General features: G+C 44.5%; 1 protein-coding gene across 2 annotated transcripts in view; it reads right to left on the bottom strand.

The window, feature by feature from the left end:
• Positions 1–1323: 1323 nt before the first annotated feature.
• Positions 1324–14683, bottom strand: part of ANKRD10 (ankyrin repeat domain 10) — a 32471-nt gene continuing 19111 nt past the window's right edge. The window contains exons 4-6 of one of the 2 annotated variants that reach the window (XM_044913507.1): positions 13973–14208; positions 6171–6266; positions 1324–2927 (exon numbers count right to left, since the gene is read on the bottom strand). In XM_044913507.1, the coding sequence (XP_044769442.1) occupies positions 2452–2927; positions 6171–6266; positions 13973–14208 (808 nt within the window). In that variant the 3' untranslated portion in view covers positions 1324–2451. Of the gene's footprint in view, positions 2928–6170; positions 6267–13972; positions 14330–14683 lie in introns of those variants that run through there. The other variant, XM_044913509.1, reaches the window with a different exon arrangement.

The raw sequence follows: 14683 nt of genomic DNA, 5'->3' as shown, positions 1-14683 counted from the left end.
TAGACTTTTTAAAGTTTAATTTTCCAATTGTTTGCCATTACTATTTAAGTATACAAGCACCTAAAAGGGTCTTCAGGCCAAAAAAGTTAAGAACCAGTGAACTATTATAATAGTTTAGGATGCACGTAATTTTGGTGAGATACGCAGAGCAAAATTTCAGCTTATTCTTGGGTCAGTGTTAAAATGATGTCCACATGTTTTTAAAGTACTAGAACTTTTTCTTTTTCAAGCCCTAAGTACAAAAAACTTCCCCAAATATATACAAAGTAGAACAATGAACCTTCACGTACCCAGTGTCAACATCAACTCACACTCAATCTTGTGTGAGCTTTGTTCTGTCCACTCTACCACTCCTGTGTCATTTTGAAGCAAATTCCAGGCATGATAGAACTCTGTAACAATTTCCTTACAATCTCCAAACGGGAACTTCATGTGCTCACGTCAATGCCTTTGAACAAGACAAGCAAACCGCATCCATCACCATAGTGTGGGACTGTTGCCCTCCTCTAGATTCTATATGGTAGGTTTACCCTGAGAAGCAGTCATAGTCTGTCCAACAATTCCCAAGACTAAACGAATGGTCGATCCTTAGTTCATCTTAAGAGATTCACTTAATGTTTTCCAGCAAATATTAACTCACTATGCAGTCTCTGAAATGCTAGTCCAAGCAGGGGATGGCATGGTTTCACCTCTCCCGCAGACTCAGAGCAACTTGGGCGGCTTCTCAGAGCAGCTGTTCAAAAGGGTGGCCGGGGCCATCTGGGCTCAGAGCCCGATTACTGATGCCTGTTGTGGGCATGGGATTAGGTAGCAGTGCTTCTGCTCTCAGCCTCCAGTAATTTCTGTGACACTTCCAAAGCCTAACGCCCCTTCACTTTGGTCTGCTAAGTTTTACAATATTGTGTGTAAAGAAACCAGTGTTTTAAATAACATATATAGGCATGCCAGAAAGATTATTTTGTTGGCATTTACTAACAATAATTTATAGTTTTAAAAGGCTTACATTCATAAATGTCTGCTGGCCCAACGTTTAGTAAATTATGGTCATTGTCTTTTATGAAAATAAGCATGCAGGGACAATACTATCAGCTGAGAGCAACTGATAACCCCCAAGAGAGCTCCAGGGAGACGAAGCATCCATAAGACTAGAGTATATATACTAACAAAAGTGGCCAGAAATTACATGGGCAGGATCAGAGGAGCAAAGAAAAATCTTACAAGCAAAATAAAAGGCAATACTCCACTTGTCCCTCCCTTCTTGTCCCCTGTGTGGACATCCCCCACTCCTCACACCCTGGAAAGAAAGCACACCCCAGGCACGGATCGAGTGTGAGAGTTTTTTATTCAATTTGTAAAGTACAGTTTAAAAACAAGATGTTAGTAACACTCTTAGAACATTGGCTTGTTCATTTGACATTTTCTCTGTCTTCACCAATTTTTATTACAAAAATCAGAAAAGTAAAAATTCATTATAATATTTGCACAGTGTGACCACTAGCTGCTTAAACAAAAGCTAATTTCTATAAAACCATAAACTTAGTGCAGTTTTATTAAGAGAGATCCAAAATTCTCTCAGTGGACTGGATATACATAGTGGTATATATTTTAAAGCAGAAAACCCCCAAAAACGAAAACAAGGAAAAAAGAAAATATAAGTCAAAATAGTCAGTTAAATATTCTGACCTGACAGTTCCTACAAATAGTAATTTCCACTACATATAAAGGAAACCGTTATCTGTGGTAAAAACTGTAGAGACAAAGCAAGAAATGTGGAATAAAATCACAATGGGTCAGAAGTCAGTCCCAGGCTGCAGGTGTTTTCAGTGAAACCCGGGGCAGGGAGCTACATCGTTGAAGGGGCCACTTCCATCCCCAAATCACCATGTGTGCCTGTAAGCGAGACCCACCACATGGCAAGTTGCAAAGTTTCAATGAAAAGACTTTGAAAAAGACAAATGTTCTTTTCTTCAAGAAATCTTTGTAAGGCTGTACTTTGCATAGGGAAAGAGCGGTCTTCGGTCATAAATTCTAAAGGAAAGAGGAAAAGCAAGCTTTTCAAAATGACTATGTGCAAGGAGTTGAGTCACCAGGCACCTCATCTACTGCCTCTCATTTATCCTGATCTGATGTAATTTCACTTGACAAGAGGAAAGATGGCATTTTGTGGTGACGGTGTTTAAAGGAAAACATCGAGGCTGGCAGCAGAAAAATTAAATTCTGAAAGAGGCTTGCCACCCCACAGAAGAAACACCTGGGCGCTCAATCAGTCCTACTCGTGCATACAGTAGGACTCACGAGGAACTTTTCAAATAAAAGCTTACTTTTTCAGAAAGCTGAAGTATAAAAAAATAGCACAAGCCGTGGCACTCCCTCCAATGGCTGCTACGTGAGTATTGTGAGCTGGCTACCAGGAGGGATGGGTGTATCCAGATACCGTCAGGCCGCTGGTCTCTACGAGCCATGGTAGAGGTGCATGGCCCCCAGGGCAGCCCCACCGTGTCTCTCTCCCCCCTTCGCGGAGTTGGGGTGCTCCGCCGTGCTATTAAGCTCAGGGATGCTTTCAGCGGTGTCCCCAAACCCATGGTAATGCCCATAGTGCAGATTCTCCTCAATGTCCTCCACCCAGGAAGGTCTATTAGCTACGCAGCTACTCGGACTCCCATTCAGGTGCAGAGAGCCGCACATCTCCGCATTAACGCTCATCGTCTTTTCTGGGTCCTCAGTCCCATTAACACAAACAGAGCCCTGGCTACTTGGAAAAGGCCGTCCTCGAACTAATCCATTGCTAATTCCATTAGATCCTGATAAGCACTGGTCATTCCTGCTCTCCATCCCATTGAGCTGTGTCGTGGAGGGGAAGTCCAAATGTCCATTGATGACACATCCATTTGTCAGTGTATCCAACACGGGGCTACTGTTTTTCATATCTGCATTAAGAAATACACCTGTCACCAAAATTCAGAACCACAGGGGGAGGAGAAACTAAAAATGTTTCATTGCTGCTACAATTTTAAAGGATTTATTTAGCTGCTTTTTTTTTTTTCCTTTTAAACAAACCAGTTCCTTTTCTGGAAGTAAAAAACTGTGCATAGGCAGATTTAAAAATAGAACCCACAGCAGCATTTGCCTGGTAAGACAGGAAACATCTATGACTTTCAGCAGCACCGAGTGGCTGAGCGTAAACACCTAAGCTCACAAACACGCGGCATGAAAAATACCAACAGTCCCGAAAAGCTGTCAAAAAAACCCCAAAATCAAAAAACTGCTCTCCTTTTAAGACTACTTTCAGGAAGAAGTTTCAAAAATCACCCATGAAAAAGTCCAGCAGAACAAAGCGTGAGGTTTTCCACAGAGTTAAAGTAAAACCCCACACCTCTCCAGCTCTTAAGAAAAGGGAGAAAGAAAGGTGGCCGCCGAAGCAGGGGCCTGGGGAGACTCCTGGGACCAGGCGAGACAGCCCCAGGAGAGCTCCGGGGGGGGGGGGGGGGGGGCGGCGGCCTGCCCTCGGGCCAGGCGTAGGGACACAGGAGTTCAAACCTTAGCGACACTCGCATCCACGTGGCACTTCCGCGACTCGGCCTGCGGCAGTGGCCGGCGGGAGAATGGGCACTAAGCGCAACAGCATGAGCTCTGGGAGGGTCTTCCGAGTTCACCAGTAAAGTGACTACGATGTCCGAGGCTTCACCTAATTAGGCTACTTTAAAAAATCACTTAGGTTGGAAAAATGTTGCTTGCTTAATCTGCATATGTAGACATCCATCAAGAGGAGGATGTCTTATGGGGGGGAAAGAGTCAATCACAACACGCTTGGGCCCACGGGGAAACTCGGGATTCAACATTCACGTTCACAGGAATTCACAGAACAGTACAAAGGATGATCGCAAATCATGTCTTGCTTGGTAATGTGAAATTTTATCTCAATGTTCTGCGCTGTTAAAGCAAGGTATGATATTAAATACACAAGGGTGCAGTCCCACGACCGTTGGAACGAGGACACGTTTCCGGACCCCCAGTCACCCTGACACAGTGTGGCCCTCCCCCGGAAGGGCTTACTTTCCGCGTCACCATCTATGTGCCTCTGATTTGCACTTGGACATAGGTTTCTGTGTGTCCCGCAAATCTTCCTGCCAACAAAAAATCACGGCTTGTTCAATGAACAAAAACATCTTCTACACATGCCATTAATCATCCATTTTTCTGGCAATGTAAGTGATAATCATAGTTTAATAACTACTATAAATTCTTCAGAGGATAAGGGATTATTTTTTTTCAAATTAAAGGACAGCTCTTCTATTTAGTTAAAACTCAAGGCTAGAGAACAAGTATTTCAAGAACTGAACATGAAGTAGAATAGAAATAAAATAAGCTATTCCCAGAGAAACACTCTTATCAATTTTTTAAAAAAGTAAAGTATACACAGTGTTTCCTGGGTGGTAAAATTCATGACTATGATGGCGACCTTGACAGTTATTAAGATGAATAACTGTGTACTAGTAACAGATACGGAAACGACATTCCCAGAGGCCTGGACCTGAAAAGGTCTGGGAGCACCACCTCAGAAACCAGCGTTGCCTAGACTCACTGTTTTCATTTCGCGTTTTCTGTGTGCACGCGCCTGTGTGCGTGGTTTAGTGCCCGGGGGTGTCAACGAGTGCCGTTATGCAATCTCAAAGTCAAGGCTAGTTGATAACCTCATGTCGTTATGGAAAATCTAATAAAACTGAGCATGAGAACGGCAGGTATCCTAGAGACTGGCTAATTCGTGACCCTACCTGGCCGCCTCCAACACTGTCCTCACTCCTTGCTCCCACACCCTTCAGGGCCCGCGTTCCCACCCACCACCTGCCCACCTGCTGCACGGACCCCAGGAGTTTAGCACATTTTGTGCACGCGGGAGGACGTATGTTGTACGTGAAGTGACGGGAAGCATGGCACCTGTTACACAGGATGAGCTGAGCTCGAAATTAAGCAACGCCCCAGCTCGCTATTAAATTTGGCCTGAGAATGCAGGGAATTAATGCTCGAAGATTAAAGAGTGATTCCTTCTGCCTTTTTAAAAGTAGGGAGCAATGTCGTTTGTTTTGAAAAGCTTTGAGTTTTGTTATTTGTCTTTAGCCAAGGTCCTTAAGTATATTATCCAATCAGAATTTTCCTTTGAAAATCAACCCATTTAATTATTTGGCAAGAAGGCGACTCCACCTGTAACAACCCTGTAGCTTCTAGAAAGATGTACACATTTGCCTTTCACTTTAGTAAATAGAAATGATTTTCTCACGTATGTCTGGGAAGCATATCGCATAATCTCTTACCCCAGTGAAGAATTTAGCATAGAGACATAATAAAACCTTAAAAAAACCAGTATCTCTTCCTACATATATTAACACAGTAAGAAAATGGCTAAGATGTTTTCACGGTCACCTGAAGAAAAGAATGGCAGAAAAAAGTGTTAACTCAAAGGAAAAGTCTTCAGAGATTCTAAACACTGAAAGAACAAACTTTGACTTTTAAAAACTGAAAATGACTATCAACTGTTTGAAGATATTAACACTTTTAACATGTAAGACGTGGTGCTCAGGGTTTGGCTAGACTTGGAGTCCATGTCCCAGAAACCACAGCGACCAGCAGTGGCGAGCGGGGGGCTCCATGCTGGTGAGACCGGTCACAAGTCAAAAGCACGGCATCCACCTGTCCTCCGTGTCCACAGCAAGTCATCCTTCTCGCTGTGCCCCAGGCCGAAACTACTAGCAACAGATGTTTGCTTGGTGTAGTTACCCAAAGGTCACATGTCAGAAAAGCAAGCATGCGAAACCTCGTTGAAATTAAACAAGGCACGTTAAGCGGAAGCTTGAAACCAAAATAGAAGATTGCACTTAAACTTTTCGTATCTATAGAATGCCCCCAAAACACTTATCCTTGTATCTACAAACTTGCCCAAGATACGCAAACTCTAGTGTAACATTCTTTAAAACGCCGGACAACAAAGTGCAAACATCGGGAGAGAAACTCAGGTTAGAAATAATATGCATACTGGTTCTTGCAACGACAAGGGGTCTGCATTGCTGAAACAGTGTATATTTCTATTTCTTTTGGTCCGACAGAACCACCCTCCTGCTGTTTGATGTCTTCGACCAGGGGGCCGCTGCAGCTAACAGGGAACTGTCCACTCCCACCTGTTACAGCAGCAAGCTCTCTATCGACCAGCATCGTGTCAGCTTCGTCATCCGCGTCGCCGTTCCCCAGCGGCCTGCAGGGACCCGAGCTCCGGGCTGCACAGAACACAAAGGCAATTTCAGATCCCTGCATCCACAAGCTTTTAAGACAACTACCTCTCACTCCTTTTTCCTCAAGAGTACTGAGGGCTCCAAAACTGTCAAAACAACTTAATGATCTACAGATTACCAAGGAGCCTAGTACACTACTGGGAAACTTACTTTTCCACAGTATAAAAATACTTCCCGATGTGTGCCATTTCAATGAAAAGTCACAGGATTTCGGACACTTACTCTATATGTACCCGATGGCACAAATTCTCCTTTATGGCTGTTACGTGGACAAAATAAAGCAGTTATACAACCCAGAGATGTTTTTAAATACGTTAAGTTCAGTGTACTCTGTATTATGCCCTCAAATGTTCCTTCAGTTGTTTTTGATAAAGAAATACGAAGACAATTTTTGAGCAACATAAAAATCATTAAAACTATCCTCAAATTTAAAAAAAAATCACTAATTTCAGAAGCAGAAAATAAGGTAAAAGCCAAGATTCAATACTGTCCTGGGGGCACAGGCCCGTGCACCAAGATATGATAACACTGTAAACAAACATTAAAGTCTTAGTTCCAAGATCTCTGGAGCTGAAGTTATATATCAAAAAAGGATCATTCTCTGGATCTTGGAGAAAAACAAACATGCACATTTAATCACGTTTCCTGCAAGAATCACGCTCACCGTATGGAAACACTCCTCCGGTGCACCTTCCCTGGGAACCCCCCCTTCTCCCAGCAGCCACTCACTCAACACATGGCTTTCTAGTCTCAGCAAGCATGTGCTATTACAGAAACGGACCCCCAAATCACTTTTATGCCTTGCTTTTCTTCATTTACCATGGCATGAATGCAGCTCATCAGCGAAGTTCAAAAGAACCTTTTTAAAGTCAAATAATACTCCGCTGCAGGGCTGCATTATAACTCACCCCCTGCCCCAACTCCCCGCCGTTGGCTGGCTGGCTGGCTTTCCTATCACGAATACCACAATCAACATCCTTATCAACGCACCTTTGTATTTCTGGTTCTTTACTCAGATAAACACTGAGAATTAATTCTGGGTCGAAGGATATATACAATGAACAACAACTTTCGGTGCTAAATCTTTCCAATAAACATTTAAAAAGACGTGAACCCTGCAGCTTTAATTACTTCTAATTTTGGAGGCACGAATCACTTTTGATACGTGTAAAAGGAACGAGCGTACCCGTTCCAGACCATCACTAAGCCTAACCCACACTGTTGAGACCAAAGATAATCATGTATGGTCTTCATGACAGAGAGGCAAAAGTTCTGAATGACTAGTACGTGGGAGAGACAGAAACAGAACAGTGATTTGTGTAGCTGGTCTGCACAGCTGTGAGGCCAAAAGCACTCAACAAGACAGAGGCACTAAGCCATGGATTTCCGTCTCTCCCACTCGAGGTTCTTCTTATTCCTCCACAGGCCCCACATCAGCGACAGGCAAGGTGCGACCTTCCCCGTGAAATAGGTACTTTCAGCAAGTCCATGGCAAACAGGCTGCCGTAATGGGGGGGTGGGGGGTGGGGCACCCAGGTGCCCGCTGAGCAAGTGCTCAGGACCTTCGGGGAGACCTCAGCCAGTCATTTCGGAGATGAGGAGCCTGCAGTCGGCGTGGGGTCAGGTTCTGCTCCTTCCCGTGCCCGGCAAGCCAGGCGGGGAATCAGGTGGTTGGCAGGGACGGGCGCCCGCTAGCATGGCAAAGCCAAGACGCCTCTGCGAACAGGGGGACTCCGCTGGGATACGACACGACTTTCGGTGTCTGTACTCCTAAGATCTGCTTTCCGGGATTCAGGGGCCAGTGTTCCTCGGGAAGGTGACAACTAGGCTAAATGTGCAATTTCACATCTCTGAAAAGCAAAGGTTATAAAAAAAAACCTGACAGAGGACAGATCAAAAAGTGCTTCCTGAGAGCACAGCTACGTGTCTTCTCATCCCCTAAGCCCAGGGCCCAGAAGAGTGGCCGTATCCGTGAATGAAGCCCACTCTCCAGTCTGAAAAGGCACAAACACAGAAAGCAAACAGGGACGATTAGTAACTGGAACGACCAGTAGTAAAATCGGGATCATGGCCTCCAGAGAAGGCTGGCTACGAAGTGCCGTGGGACCGGGCAGACCTGCCACCAGGAGGCAGAGGAGTCTGGGGACATCCCAGGTCACACTAAGAGGAGGAGCCGGGGCACAAGGCCACTTCACCGCATCAATGTCTCCCTTAACGAGACCCACGCAGCGCACTAGGAGGCTACTGAGTCTGAAACCTTTCCAAGTCGCAGGTGCACTGTTAATGCTGACGGTTCCTCATTTACAGAACAGGATGAAAATTAAACAGACCAAAGGCTCTCTTATTTTAGTTGTCAAGAAACTCTTTAATGTGGGGAGCATAAGCTAAAGCTGTCAGCCCAGAATTTTCTTTCTCTACAGATAGGCAGTCTTTGTAATGCACTGTTGCCATAAAATATCTGCAAGGACCTTTAACTCATCGGCCGATAACCCAGCTGTCCCAGAACCTTGGGTAATTCTAGCACCTGTAAACAGGAAGCACTTAATTACCCAGATGGAGGTATTAAAAGTGCAATTTACTTTTTAAAACTGTATTTTATGAACCATGAGATTAACATTGGCCTTTCAGAATTGTAAGAACATTGGATCCAAGTTGACTCCTTTCTCCCACATACCCATCCGTCTTTGCCAAAGGAAGCACTGGAAATACTCCACATTGCGTTGGAGAAAGGCAGTCTTATAGACAGAAAACGAAAGGTCTTCTTTCCAAGTTATCGATTCTGATTCATTTTACACTTTGGAGAAGGACCTTCCTTTCCCATCTTCCTGATGACTTCCATAGTTAAAAGGAACAATCACTAAACATTTTGTAAAAAAATGTCCTTACCTTTTACTTGGCCAAAGTAGGCATTTGTTGAGGAGACAAGATTCTAGCACTTGTTAGAGGCTGAATATTTATGATAGAAAACTGCCTAGGACTGGCTCAAAATAAACCCTCCCAGCTTCCTTCCTGCAGAGGCAACTTTGCAACCAAGTGTGACTGACCACCACCCAAACACAGAAATCTGCATTTGTACTTCCACTGGAGATCCCTAAAACCAGTTCTTAGCAAGATTCTAAAGCTACATATTTATTTTATGACCAAGCAGTTTGAAAACCTGGGGAGGGCATTACTCAGCTCTTGGAAGCCAGGGAGCATCTGACACATCACAGGAGGGCGCTATCAGGAAGCTTATTTCTGTGCTGGCTCGGTACGGCCGGGAAGGTGCACAAGCAGAACAAAAACAAGTTATTTTTTACTTTTTTAAAGTGAACTCTATTGCCCAACGTGGGGCTTGAACTCATGACCCTGAGATCAAGAGTCAGAGGCTCCAACTGAGCCAGCCAGGCCCCCCCCCCCCCCCCCCCCCCCCCCCCCCCACCGGCCAAAGGACCTGGGCCAGAATGAAGGCGGTTCTACTTACAGGGGACCTTTCAGACTCTAGCTCCTGCCACGGCCCCAAGGGCAGCACCAAGTTCTGGAAACTCTACGGAGGGCCTGGGCCTTGTGAAAAGGACGCGGAAGGGAAGGTGCCCGGGACGGCTGACTCCCACCACAGCCACTAGATGGCTGAGGAGACGAGGCTCGAGGCAACAGTGCGAATCACAGAGAGCGCTTGGCTCTCAAGTGTCACTCACTCAGATCACGGTTACATGATGCCAAGTCTTCAGGGATTAAGACAAAATGATCATTTGTTACTCCAACGCAGTGTTCTCTTGCTCTGGCCAAATATTTAAAAACAAGCCATCACTGACTGCATCTCTAACGTATGGGATCAAACTAAAAGGAACTACAATTTTAACTGGGGAGGCAAGGGATTTCCTGAGTCTCAGGCTCTAATTACTCAGATGTATCACTTCACGGAAATCACATCCACTCTCCCTTCCCCCCAGTCTTCACATGTGGTCAAGACGAATAAGGAAGACCAGAAAGTGGAGATTCTTTAATGTGAAGTTCATCCAGGGGAAAAGCGTGCTGAGAAACTTCTCACTGCTAATTTTAAAAGGAGTCATAATGCCGTAGTTTTCCTAAAAGGTGTTTTTATGAATTAAATACCTATACGTTATGTATGAAATTCTCAGATCAATAATATACCCATTTGAATTAAAAACAAAACCGCGAAGTCGATTTAACAAGAGATCTGGTATCAACAGCCTCCTTCCTTTGGCAACTGTTTGCAATTACCAAACCCTAGGCTACTGGCTGAGTCTGTAACTCACACTGCTTCTCCCCACTCTAGACTCGGGATCTGCACCCCAATTATTGATTAAAACAAGAGCAAAGTCTCTCTCACGGATGGGACGGGCATTCTTTCCTAACCAGTCTCCCTGGTAACCTGGACAGGTTTCCAAGGAACACACACACACACACACACACACACACACGGGTAACTACTGTTATTCCTGAGGGTTAACAGAACACGAACAGAACCGTTACAGAGCAGCTGTTACTGAAAGACATCTGTCATCCACCTTGAGCCAATGGTTGATAAAAACTGGGGGAAAACACCTCAAAACCCACTTATATACTGGTGCTTCCTTGTGCTACCCCAAATGAAAAAACCCTGTTTTATGCCAAAATACTTTTAATCAAAATCAACCACTGAAGTGACTTTGGACTTAACACTCTAGTTCACGGCCCCATGGACTATGTCTGCGCTCTGACCAGAGCAGATGGGATCCTGGTGTGAATGGTGGGGCGAGGGTGTTTTGAGAAGGACTACATCCAAAGCACAGCGTACGGTCAAGCAGTAGGGAAAGGATGAGGTGTTATTAATCCTTCAAGTTCTTTTCCATCCGAGTTTCCAAGGGAAAATCACGCCAGTTAAAATACCTGAAAATAGTTTATTGAGAGTGGAGACAGAGGCGACTTTCTGTGGAGAAGAGTAGGGAATTTTCAGCCTCAGGATTCCAAAGTAAAAAAAAAAGGAAAAAAGTTAAAAAATTTCACAAGGCACACTTTAAAAAAGTTGGCTTAGCCAGGAAAACTTTTTGAAATAACTGCTTTTATGAACATAAATTCCACACTAAAAATACGAGTGTGTGTGATTCTTAAGTTGTAGAAAGACTGGACAGAGTTTCGTTAATAAGGTCCATGCTACGCACTCATCAGCCCGGGTAGCATTCCTGGCGCCTAAAAAAAAAAAAGGCCTAACTTGTACTGGGGGAAGAAAGAAGGGAGACAATTTTAAACTCTTTTAAATACGTTTACATGTGAAGTTATTCAAAAGTACTTTATATGCATATATTACATAAGGAAAAAAATACTTATTTTTACTCTAGTGTGAGAACCAAAAACTTATCCACAAAATGAATAATTCAGAACGAGCAAAACTTTAAGATCCCACATTTAAATAGCAAATCAAAACGAAATGCCAGAGATTAAGTGAAAACGAACTACAGCAACCTATCCTGAATTGCACACTAGAACCCCATCCTAGAGGGGCAGTAACTGTGCAAACACAACTTCCTTCAGAAAACCCAGGTAACTGGGGAAAAATCATTAGACTTAGGCCCCAAGCCCCACTCACAGCGAGCATGTAACGATAAAATGAAAGCGATCACCTCTGCTTTCCCCCCGAGAAGAGCGGCACGGATGACGGCACTTGTCCGTGCTCACAGACACGCACGGACACACACGGACACACACACGCGCTCAGTGACATGCGGGACCAGCACTGCCTGGGGGATGGGAGTGAGGACGGTCTGGCTCAGCGCATCCGGTGTCGAGGCCAGATTTCTCCCCTGGTGGTGACAGAACAGGACCAGGGCAGGTGTGTGGAGCAGAGCCCAGGCTTGGGGCTGCACGACTCAAACACCAGGCTCCAGCTGCATCTTCTTCTGACCTGGTGCCTGGGGTTAAGCAGCGGGAACGGGCAGTTCGGGAAAGCTGCTTGGGGAGTTTCGTGGGCAAAACGTGCATCTCTCACCCTGGTCAACCCAAGTGAATCCTTGTCTGGAGGAGGCAAATAAAATCCCCTCAACATCTATCCACCCGCAAGATTCTTCAAACCCAGTCTGTGTAGTAACAAGGTTTAGGAAACTTAAATTCAAGTCTGAGGAATCCTCGGGAAGTCTTTTCAGGATGCTTCAACAATGAGATACTGGCCGATCCAACAGGCCTGAACACCTTAGGAGACTGGTTTGAAAACCTCTTTGGTAAATGTCTGAGTCTTGTTAGAATGTTCAGTGACATCCTTCTTACCCTACTAGATAGAATTTAAGATTTATGCTATAAACCAATACACGCGGACATGGACACATACAGGACTCTTGCCTGAGGGCATAATGAAGCTAACACCTCACATCATTCCAAAATACTAAACCAGGCATTAAGCGGACAAAAAAGACTATTTTTAAAAAGTGGATGCTCTTAAAGGGCTTTTAAAATAGAAAAAATATACTGGAACATGGTACAAATAAATGACAACACTGAACAATACGTCACCATTAAAAACACCACTTGTGAGGTTTAGACACAACTTCATGTTGTTTGTGCTTATGATCATTCAGAGCACCTTCAGAGAATTAGGTAATTTATAAAAGTTACGAGTTTGGCAAACCATTACATTAAGTTCGTACATTCATTTCCCCCCAAAAAGTCACAAGTTTTTATAGTCACTAAGTATTTAAAAGTAGGTAATACAATTTTATCAACTTCCTAGTGAAAAAAAGAGCCCATTTTCATCTGGATGCCATCCAGTTAAACTGAAAAGGTGCAGCATTGGAGAGAGGATAATGTTGACCCACATGAAGTGTAGTTAGCTAAAACCTCCAGCCACTCAGGTTTTTCTCATACTTTACTTGTATAGCCTTTTTTTTTTTAATCGAAGGGCACAACTTTGTATTTATGCTCAGCTATCTCATCTGAGTTCGTAATTTCAACGTGATTACTCTTCACCGCCATCTCTAAGTGTCCCTCTCCGTTTAAGTTCGTTAAATACTCTTGCCCAGCTATCAATCTGTCTTTAAGATATCTTATAGACAAGAATATACATATAGTTTTTTTTCCTAGATGAAGGGGAGGTGTTTTCATCTGACAGTGACTAGGTGACTCCGCTTCTTTGCGAACTCCGAAGTTGTCTGAAGATAGAGCGGTGGGAGAATACTTATAACTAACTTACCTTTCAGACGTAGCCTCACGTCGCCCTGACACCCCAGGTCTCGCTGTGACACAGCACCACACTGCCGGTGCGGAGACCAGCCGAGGCAAACCTTTCCCTGCCCAGATGGGAAACTGTGTTTGGCTACCAGACCAGCAATGTCATTCATAAGCTCAGGAACATTCACAGGAAACAAACAAAAAAATCAGGCACGGTGGCAGAGTTTTTTTAATAGTTATATTTCAAACAGGTACAGGGAACGAGAAAAATCTTTCTAATTCGTGGCAGAAAACCCTGGGTGTGCAGAAAGTTATATACACGTTTCCATCTGAGCTGTCAACACCGCCCTCTTATCTGCTCCCCTTTTGTTAAAGGGCCAATCTTCCAAGGGGCCACACGGGGAAAGCACCACCACCACCGCACCAGGCTCCTCCGGGCACAGGACCCTCAAGCGAAGGTCTCATCTCGAAGGTGCTTCCAGCCATAAGAAAGAGCACACGTTACAGAAAAGAGGAGAGTCTGCCCCCTCCCGTCCACCAAGGGGTCTCACCTTCGATTCTAGCCTTCTTTACTCCAAAGGGCTCCGGATCTTCCAAGCATCTCTTGCGACTGGTTCCCGCGCTAGTATGATTAAGGAATCGGCTCTGATGGCCCCCATTTACTGGGCCGTTATCATAGAAACGGCTCAGGTGACAATTCTGCAGGTTCAAGAGAAACTGGGTGCACTCTTGGAAACCCTGGGTTTGAGCAATGTCTGCTGCTGTCAGGCCACTGGCATTTCTCAGGCTGTGTGACACAAAAACACTGAATTACACCCCGCCGCGCGCTCACCTGCTCTCTGCTCCTGCTGACCTGACTGACTATCTCAAGGGGGCGGCAAGAGAATACAGATGTACGGCGAGTCTCCCTTACGGGGGAGCTCTCGTCCTGCTGCGTAACTAACTTCGTTCTTGCGCACATCTGATTACTAAGCAAGATTCGGGAGATAGGCATTTAAAAATCAACACACTAAAATTTAAAAAAGGCATCTTCCTATTGAACTTCTCAAAGTCATTTTTTACGTCAGTCTGAAGAACCTAAATTTATGCTAACTTCAGACTTAACCTGAAACTGAATTCTATATTATCTGCATAATTGTAATAATCCATTCCTTTAGCTTGAGTAAAATCATAACAAACAAACATGTACTGAAATTGTCCATGGCATTTGTAACGATCGGCTTCCTCAAAAGAGCGCCCCGACAAGCCAGATTTGATGCTAG

Source organism: Neomonachus schauinslandi, chromosome 3 (assembly GCF_002201575.2).
Source record: "Neomonachus schauinslandi chromosome 3, ASM220157v2, whole genome shotgun sequence".
Lineage (NCBI taxonomy): Eukaryota > Metazoa > Chordata > Mammalia > Carnivora > Phocidae > Neomonachus > Neomonachus schauinslandi.
This window is presented reverse-complemented; position numbering and strand designations above follow the sequence as displayed.